The sequence below is a fragment of the Drosophila simulans genome, chromosome 2L, assembly GCF_016746395.2.
Source record: "Drosophila simulans strain w501 chromosome 2L, Prin_Dsim_3.1, whole genome shotgun sequence".
Taxonomy (NCBI): domain Eukaryota; kingdom Metazoa; phylum Arthropoda; class Insecta; order Diptera; family Drosophilidae; genus Drosophila; species Drosophila simulans.
This window is the reverse complement of record NC_052520.2, coordinates 9,401,164-9,411,074: the sequence shown is the minus strand read 5'-3', so window position 1 is coordinate 9,411,074 and position 9,911 is coordinate 9,401,164. Positions and strand designations below refer to the sequence as shown.

Below are 9,911 nucleotides of genomic sequence, written 5' to 3'. Positions count from 1 at the left end.
TAATCTAGTAAAGAAACTTTTGGTCGCAAAATCATAATTAATTTAAAAATCTTGCAAACAACGTCTCTAATTCTTTCGTACATTAATGCACTGTGTGCAAAATAAATATCTTGTATGCTTTTTTGGTTTTATTTCCATATTTCCATGCACAATTAGCCGCCGATAGCTACTCTTTGCTATGCAGCCCTGGGCATGTACGAAAACGTAACGTAACGTGACCAGCAAACGGCGTGACGGCGAACGGGCAGCGCAAAGCGGACGAGCGAAAGGCGAACGAGTAGAGAAAAATTATTGAGCGCAGAGAAAAGTCCACCAAGTCGAACGTCGCAGCAAGTGAAAAGGGCTAAAACCGGATAAAAAAATATATAAATTACTGTGATTGCAATATATAAATAAGTGCGATCCAAGATGAATGAGGAATACGATGCAATTGTGCTCGGAACGGGCCTCAAGGAGTGCATCCTCAGCGGGATGCTGTCCGTGTCCGGCAAGAAGGTGCTGCATATTGATCGGAACAAGTACTACGGCGGCGAGTCCGCCTCGATAACGCCGCTGGAGGAGCTCTTCCAGCGCTACGGACTGGAGCCGCCTGGCGAACGGTTTGGGCGTGGCCGCGACTGGAACGTGGACCTGATCCCCAAGTTCCTGATGGCCAATGGCCAGCTGGTCAAGCTGCTGATCCACACGGGCGTCACCCGCTATCTGGAGTTCAAGTCCATCGAGGGCAGCTACGTTTACAAGGGCGGCAAGATTGCCAAGGTGCCGGTGGACCAGAAGGAGGCCCTGGCATCCGATCTCATGGGTTCGTTAATAATGCTCTTTTAAGTACCGTTGCCTTTTTGCGTGGTGGTGCGCCCCCTACGAAAAATTGTGCAAATTACCAGCTGTGCTTGTGTGTGTGCGTGCATGTATGTATGTATTTTCGTACTCGACTGTTATCTGCTTCCCCTCTCTCGCCCGCACCGCTCTCTTTCTCTTCTCTTCTTTGTCTGCTTTTTCACTCGCTGGCAACGCTCTTGTTGTTGTCATTCCCTTTTTTTAATGTGACACGTATGTGTGTGCCGAAAAACAGTTGTTTTCTTCGCTCGCCGAAGAATTTCTACCAAAGTTTCCCCCACACATTTCCATTTCCACACCATGTTTGTTTGCCCAACTATTATCGCCCTATTCCAATTGGAGTCTCAATTTTAATCGCTCTGCGCTGATTCATACACCTGCCGCTAATTGGTCGCCTCCATTTTACACCTGAATTTCGCTTTGTTTGAAATTTAAGTTTTTCCCTCTTCTTCGTGGCAGCAATGCAATTAGCTAAAACACGCTCTATTTATTTATGATTGGCTCTTGAATTTTTCCATTTCAATTTTACTTGGTTTTTGCAACCAGGTTTTTGGCCAGGCGCATTGAACCCCTTCACTTTACAGTGGACATTGCCTATCAAAGAAAACATTTCATGACTTGAGAAGTACCACATTTTTTCATTTTTGTCTTTAATTATCAATAATTTAAATGAAAATATTACTATTAGGTAGATTTTACTTCCGTTTGTAACAATACCTATGGGATATCTCAATTTGCTAATTGAAAGTTAAACACCTTGCCCATGCTTCACTGTGTCCGCATTACACATATGCTTGGAATGACGTCATGGGGTGGCCAAGTGGTTTCTGATTGTTGGTGGTGTGTCCTCCGCCCCCTAAATTGAAGGTTTCAAACTGTAGTTGCGTGCTGGTGTCCCAGTGAATGTCTGTATGTGAGTGTTTGTGGCATGCAAATGAAATGGAAACGGGAAACTTGAAACCCTCGGCCTCGTGCACTCCCTTATATGCAGATCCTGAACCCCAAACTGACCAATATGGCATTATGGATATATGTATATAAATGTGACTTTACTTGCAGGTATGTTCGAGAAGCGTCGCTTCCGGAACTTCCTCATCTACGTGCAGGACTTCCGAGAGGATGACCCCAAGACCTGGAAGGACTTTGACCCCACCAAGGCCAACATGCAGGGTCTGTACGACAAGTTCGGACTGGACAAGAACACGCAGGACTTCACCGGCCACGCCCTGGCCCTTTTCCGCGACGATGAGTATCTGAACGAGCCGGCCGTCAACACCATCCGGCGGATCAAGCTCTACTCCGATTCGCTGGCGCGGTATGGCAAGTCGCCCTACCTTTATCCCATGTACGGCCTGGGTGAGCTGCCCCAGGGATTCGCACGCCTGTCGGCCATCTACGGCGGCACCTACATGCTGGACAAGCCCATCGACGAGATCGTCCTCGGCGAGGGAGGCAAGGTGGTGGGAGTGCGCTCCGGCGACGAGGTCGCCAAGTGCAAGCAGGTCTACTGCGATCCCAGCTACGTGCCCGAGAAGGTGAGATTCACGAAAGACTTTTGTAAACTAGCCTTTAGTCTTGTGGAAATAATAACCATGTATTACTTTTCTTTTATCTGACAGGTGCGCAAGCGTGGCAAGGTGATTCGCTGCATTTGCATTCTAGACCATCCGGTGGCCAGCACCAAGGATGGTCTCTCCACGCAGATTATCATTCCACAAAAGCAGGTAGGCCGCAAGTCGGACATCTATGTGTCGCTTGTGAGCTCCACTCACCAGGTGGCCGCCAAGGGTTGGTTCGTGGGCATGGTCTCGACCACCGTTGAGACCGAGAACCCGGAGGTGGAGATCAAGCCTGGCTTGGACTTGCTGGAGCCGATCGCACAAAAGTTTGTGACCATTTCGGACTACTTGGAGCCGATCGATGATGGATCCGAGTCTCAAATCTTCATTTCGGAGTCTTACGATGCGACCACGCACTTTGAGACTACTTGCCTGGATGTGTTGAACATATTCAAGCGGGGCACTGGCGAGACGTTCGACTTCTCCAAGATCAAGCACGAGTTGGGTGACGAGGAGCAGTAAACGGGAATGAAGGCCTCATCTGGTTATGGTGCATTTGGACAGCTCAACATCAGCCACAAACATCGTAGATCGTCTCAGCGTCGTGGCCAAACCTTAAAGAAATACCCAAGATAAGAAAATCCAAAATAAAAGCCCAAAAAAAACTAAAGAAAACCGAAAATCCAGAAATTGTATTACGAAAATGCTTTCCATCGAGAGATGAAGTTTTAGATGTGAAACGAATTGCTTGCTTCGCGCAATATTGGATATGCCTAGAAAATATATATATATACCAATATAACATAAATTATACAACATGCAGTCGCGTATATATGTACGTCTATATAAATGTATAACTAAGTGAGTGTTAGGCAACTAAATCAAATTCGAGCTAAAGTGCTAGACTCGACCAACACTCTCCCATTTCGCCGATCGGCCAGTCAGTCAGACGATTACGCTTGGACTTTAGTTGTACGAGTATATAATAAAGTATATATATATAAAATATGACATCGTATATATATATTATCTATGTATATTGCCCTTCTGCTTGGTTTTTCTTTTTTTTTTTGTGATCGACACAATTTGTGTGGCTGCCAAGGCCCCAAAGAAAAGCATAACACATACCTATAAACACGACACAAACTCTTACACGTGCATAATGCAGCATTATAATTGTAATTGTAATCCCCAGAAGAAATCGATGGTATTGAAAATGTAAAACAGTCGAAAAAGTTCATCGCAGCATACCCAAAAATATTGCAATTGATCGAAGCGCGGCAAACGACATATAAAGAAAACAGAACCTAAGAAGTTTGTCAATGGTATAGAGAACTATGGTATTCCGCATTTTCAGAATTTACATTTTTAATAAAAATTAAAAAAAATATATACATATTTGTTTTGATTTTTTTTTGGTCATAAAAGTAATTTAACGTTGTATAGAGGGACGTAATGTTTGTTCTCCTTTCCCAAAAGTCTGTGGTTCTCAAAAAAATGGTTCCTTTTCGGATTAAGGAAGCTTTTCCTGGAGTTTATCCACCGACTCATTTAATTGGACGTTTTTAGTTTCCGTTTCCGTTCAAAATGTGACTGAGTTTTACAGCCACCAGCTTTTGATATGTCCTGGAGCTTTTTACCTTTCACACAGACTCATTTAATTTGAGATTTTTAGTTCTGGTTCCGGCCAAAATGGCACTGAGTTTTGACGTCTTCAGCTTTTGCAACAGCAAAATGGCGGCAGATTCAAACTACATCACTACGCACTGTAGTCCACGTAGTGACGAAGCGCACCAGGAGTGTGTGCCAAGGCGACTACTATATACACAGAGAGAAATGAAAATCTGCTTTGTTTTTAAAAGATCTGGGAAGAAATATGGAAGGGAACTGGTCGTATTCTCGGATGGGACTTAGACGGATTACGGATGATCTATGAGGAATATGGGAGGCATCTGGGAGTGGAATCTGGGAAGGAAATGGAAGGGATCTGGCCAATTGCTGGGAGGGATCAAGGAGGTGTCTGTGTGGTGTCTTGTTGGGAAGGGGGAATATAGAGACTCGGTTGTAAATAAAAATCTGTTCCAGACTCGCCATCCAAAAGTGACGACAGTCCGGGCGTTTCAGAGTTTGTTAGCTTTTCTCCGGATTTGAATCACGTAGCCATAGGGTTATAGTTATGACCAGGACTCCTCGTTGCCTCTTTATGTGACACAATTACGAATTCCGCAGCAAGTGTTTGGGATGCATTTGAAATACTTTCCCCCCTATCCCCCCACAAATCACCCCTTATGGCCGTGGTAAGTGGGAAATTCTTATTGAATTGCATGTGGCATGCCACACGAGTCGGAGGCTAGTTCGCTCACTTTGGGGTCCTCGTTCTCGTCCTGCATCCTGTCGATGGCCCCAGGAATGTGCAAAATGCTGAGAATGCCGCTCTCCATTCCTGTTAGTTTTAATGCTGTCACTGACAGTTTGTGTTCTTTTTTTCCGCACTCCACTTCACTTTGCCCCGCTTTTATTTGCCCAGCCCGCCGACGACGACCTGTCCAACAAAATGCCGCCAGTATTTTTCCAATTTCCGTTTCCTAGAAAAGGCAAAAGTGCAAAGACGTTTCGCATTATTTCGCTCTTGCCCAGAATCGTTGAACATTGAACTCGTCGTCGGAGGTCGCAAGTGCTTAGTTATTCTAGAAGTAAACTTAAGCCTAGGCATCAACTATTCAAACTGATTTACTTTTTTTGCAATTACACATTCGCAATTGAGTTTGTATATATAAAAATAGGTGAATTCTATAAAATCCCAGCTTAGCATTTACAAACCTAACAAGAACTGCACTTATCAATAATTCTAAGCTGCATAGTTTGAAGCCAAGTCTGTTGCCTTATGCATTATATCATTTGACCTGAAATATTGGAAAATCTCCTCCGAATTCCTGTCACATTTGCCATCTGCAACTCTCTAGTTGCGGCTGATTTGTCATCGCTCCAAGGAATGGGCCTTAACTACTTTCACCATCCAACCCCATCCATTGTGGCTGTGTTGTCTCTCTGGCGATGATGATGATGGCATGCGGCTGATGTGGCCAAAACACGTCGTCGTCCAATGCTGGTCAAGTCTTTCACCACATTTTTGCTGCTCCTGCTTCCGTCTTGACTGTGGTTTACGTTCGCTCTTTTTTTTTGTTTTTATTTGCAAGACGGGTCGAAGCCACGAAAAAAAAGGAAAACAACAAGAAAAAAGCGGAGAAAAACCGCCGGAGAAGACCAAAATTTGTAACTGGGCAAATTGAAGTCAAAACTTTGGCGCTCAGCGCCGCATGCAAGTCACATACAACAGCGGGGGGTGGGGGTGGGCGGTGTGGTCTGGATTGGCTGGATAATGGGCGTGGCTGGGGGGGATGGGGCTGCAGCAGGGCATTTGGGTGAAGATAAAGCTATGATGTCGACGCAGCACTGGCAGGCATGACTAAGCTGCCAGCCCCTGTCCAAGTCTGCATCTATATTCGCGTCCTTGTTGTTACGGCTCCTGTTGGCCATGGTCAGGCTAACGAGCCCAGCTCTTACATTGAGAGAAAACGAAGCTATTTAAGTCGGACTATGAAATTGAGAGTGCTTACATATCGAGAATGCAATAATGTTTCTTTCAGCTACTTCTTTCATTTCAGTAAAGCCAAATGATAGTAAAATAGTATAAAAATTATTTGACAGCGTGGAAAAAAATATATAATTTTTATATTTTCCCATTAACTTAACAAATTAAACAATGCTGATTGGTATATATAGAATTTCCACATTTATGCCTTTTGTTATGCTTAGAGTTAACAAACTTTTTATAGGTGTACAAACTGAAAGCTAGTAAAATTATCAATAAAATTGATCCATAAATTACAACAAATATTTATTTTCTGTGCATGGGGTCTTAATGGGTGGCAAAAGTGGCACCGCGTTGGGCTCGTAATAACAGCCAACCGCAAAGGGGCACACACAGATACAAAACACATATACACACACACGTCCAGAAAACAAAAGCAACAAAAAGATGCCTTTGGGGGTCAGTTGACGCTGTTGGAGCCATGATTTGGCGGCTTAAGGACTATGGACTATGGACTATGGACTACGGACTTTGGCCGTGTGCATTGGTCTAAATTGACGCAGTGGACATGGCCGGGATAAATCTCGCACACACAGATACAAGAGCATTAGGTCAAATTGAATATAATTCTTGGGCTTTCTCTTACAGCGTGATGTGATTAATTATACACGTTATGAATATAATGCAGCCGACATGTTGTCTCCTTCGCTGCCATCATCGTCAGCCGTCTCATCATTATCCGCAACGACATCCTACGCTGAAAAGGTTCAGACAAGAGCAGAAAAGAGCGGGAGTGACTACACTGGAAAAAAAATAGTTTTGATTGCAAGTTAATCGCATTAAAATAACAAATCTTAAAGTTAATGGTTTTGCACATTTTTATGAATTTTTTAAAGTTACGTATGTATTATTAATCATTGTTGAAAAGGATTTCAATTTAGAATACTTATATATACTATACCCACTTTTTTCTTTCAGTGCAATTTTCCTTTTGGCTGCTTTTCAATTACTTGCATTTCCTATTCCCATTGTCACGGCTGCTGTTGCCTTGCATTTTCTTGCCTTTGGCTCACGAGCTTGTCAACAACTTCATTATCGCTTGCGACACTGTGCAACATCAGCCCCCAACCCCACCACCACCCCCCCGCCCCACTATCTCTTTACTAGACAAGCAAATTTAAATCAATTAAGTAATCTTATTGCCACTGCTGCAGCTTCTCGTGTTGCTCCGCTGAAGATGCTCTCTGCCCTTTGCCATTTCGCTGCTGCCTGCTTTTAGGCACTACAAAACTCTCGAACATACACCGAAAGAAATTGCATTTCCCAAGTATACAATTTAGCTATTTTAAAGTGTGGAAATTGCATTCAAATTAAATTTTAATCAAATAAAATAAATAATTTAAAAGTCAGTTGAAATTGTATAAGATTTATGTGATACGCTCTAGTTTTTTATTGTAAACCTTGTTTTGTAAAATCAGTTAACACTTTACATAAATTTCTTTCTGTGCACAGACAAAAACATTAACACACGCCCACACTTTTTATGTGTCAAGCATTATAACTGTGGCCATTTCTTCACATGTGTGAACGTCTGGCTTTATGTGTGTTTATGTGTCTATCTGCGTTTGTTGGCTGGCAAACTTTTGCTGTGTTGCATATTTTGTGCAGATTAATTAAATTGCTGGCATGAAGCCGGTAACCAAATGGGCGGGTTGTAGGCAAGGGGGCGGGGCTAAAACTGAAAGGGGGTGGGGCGGCAAACTCTTTCGGCAAAGTATGCTCACAGAGATTGAAGTGCATTATTAAATGTTTTTTCTTAATAATTCATGGATGAGAAAACTAAACAACAACAACACTTTCTCCCTTTCCATCCTTGCTCGCATTTTAAGAAAAGTTCGGTTTTCGCAATTAGTTAAAAAGAGCGGCGTGGCAAAAGTTTACTTTGTTTTGAACGAACTCGGGCAAATGCTTGTAAGTAATTGTGGTTCATTACGTAATAAAATATTAAATAACTGTTCAATTTAATCTCTTGTGTGCATTTTGACAATGCCAATAAAATACTCTAATAGAAATGGTAGAGAAAGTGGCTTGTTTTTAATAAAGGCTTTAAAGATACAAGCTAATGCAAAAGTTCTGCATATTTAGAGACGGTTTTAGTTCAACGAGTTGCGAAATCCAATTCGCAGGCACTTTGCATTTGACTTTTGTATTTATTTATTTCCAAATCAAGAAAATTTTAATTTTTTGTTCCTATTTTATAACAATTTCTATGATTTTTTGCAGACCCACATTAAATCGAATGTAATATATATTATGTTAATGTTAACGCTTATCAGAGAAACAAGAGAGTTAAGTCTGCTGTTCCTTTAATATACTTTTATTAGCCATTTATTCGTTCTGTTGTTTTAACATGGAAGGTTCTGCTAACTTTTATGTAATTGTGTTCACTTTTAAGATCCTTTAAGAAACGCATAAAATCACAAGAAGACAAAATCTATATAAATTGATAAGCATTTCATAAACTAGTTCGTTGAACCAGCCCTGACCATATATTATTTTTGATTATTTGCATAGATACCATGGCAAATAAATCACTTATGATTAATGGAGAGTAAGCCGATCTTTTGAAACCGTTTGCAGTGGCCAATATGAAAGTGTTAAATAATGTAGCTGTAATAACGGGAAATTACCCCTTTAAACAGAAGCAGTGAGAAATCGCAGAGCTTTAGCCCGCTCTGTTAAGCGCCAGCTAACAGCATAAGAGAATTTAGTGTTAAAGCGTAACATATGATACGAACAGTAAGGATAACAGCAAACATTTAACATTGGCTGATTATTTGTTCTTACCACTTTGTGTGTTGCCTAGACTTTGCTTTTCTATAAATATATCGTATTATCTTTTTCGGTCTTAATTGGAGTCCACAGTTCATTTCTTACCGGATAATCATAGGTTATACTATTTATGAATAAATTATTGAGTGCAGTTTTGCCCACATGTAAACGGAGACCAAGTGGCGCCTGGTGCATGCATCCTTTACGCCCTTTGCCATTTGTTAGCAATTAAATGTATTCACTTGACGAAGCAATTTTCCATTCACAGCTTCCAAAGGCGTTTCGCAAAGGTAGCCTTAGACAATAAAAAGTCCTGGCCAACTTTTCATATGACCAACAATGCCTACGAGCAAAACTAAAGGCGGTTGCTATGAGTAAGGTGGTTTGAATTCAAAAGAAAAATAAATGTATAGCCTTGGCATTTTAAAAGTCTATAAGAACGTATGCATTTGCATTTTCGGAAGTATTGTTCATTGAAGTATTTATCGTCCTTGAACGCATTTGCTTAACTTATTTAATTAACTTCAATTTCTACTAACCGCTGCACGAAGTGCTTCTTCGTAAGTCTTTTAACTTGGGGATTCGGCATTTGATTCACGACGACTCACTTACGATGTCGCCCGAAGTGTTCTTCCACGGTAACAGTGTTGTAATCCGTCTTTTAAAATACAACGGCCACTAGTCCATATAAGTTAGTAGCAAATATGCCCAATGATTTTGGGGCAAGGACTATAATTTCCTGATTCTTAGCTTAAGACATAGTTTAAAGTGCAAGCAATTTCCCAAGAAATTCTAATTCCGCTTACTATGTATCTTCATTCAGCCGATTTGTGCAGCAACTGACACTTTATGAAGTATTTATCTTACTTTACCCAACGCTCAATGTGTTTGTTCTTATTCATGTTACCTGGCTTGTTTACACTTTTCTCCTTGCTCAACTGTCACCAAAACCAACAGCACACCGCCGTGTGGACTCGTCTTGCCATTTAAGTGCCATATAAATTCATTTTCCCACACTGAGAATCGTCTTTTCACCCAGTTTTTATACAGTTTCCCTGGCATTTCCGCTGTGAATGCATTTTAAAGGGCTT

At 41.6% G+C, this 9,911-nt stretch overlaps 1 protein-coding gene across 1 annotated transcript; it reads left to right on the top strand.

Annotated features, from left to right (window-relative positions):
- The first annotated feature begins 237 nt into the window (after positions 1-237).
- LOC6731635 (rab GDP dissociation inhibitor alpha) lies at positions 238-3,788 on the top strand. Its single transcript, XM_002078739.4, has 3 exons — positions 238-802; positions 1,897-2,372; positions 2,457-3,788. Exons 1-3 carry the CDS (start codon positions 409-411, stop codon positions 2,916-2,918), a joined length of 1,332 nt encoding a protein of 443 aa, XP_002078775.1. The 5' UTR covers positions 238-408; the 3' UTR covers positions 2,919-3,788.
- Positions 3,789-9,911: the final 6,123 nt, after the last annotated feature.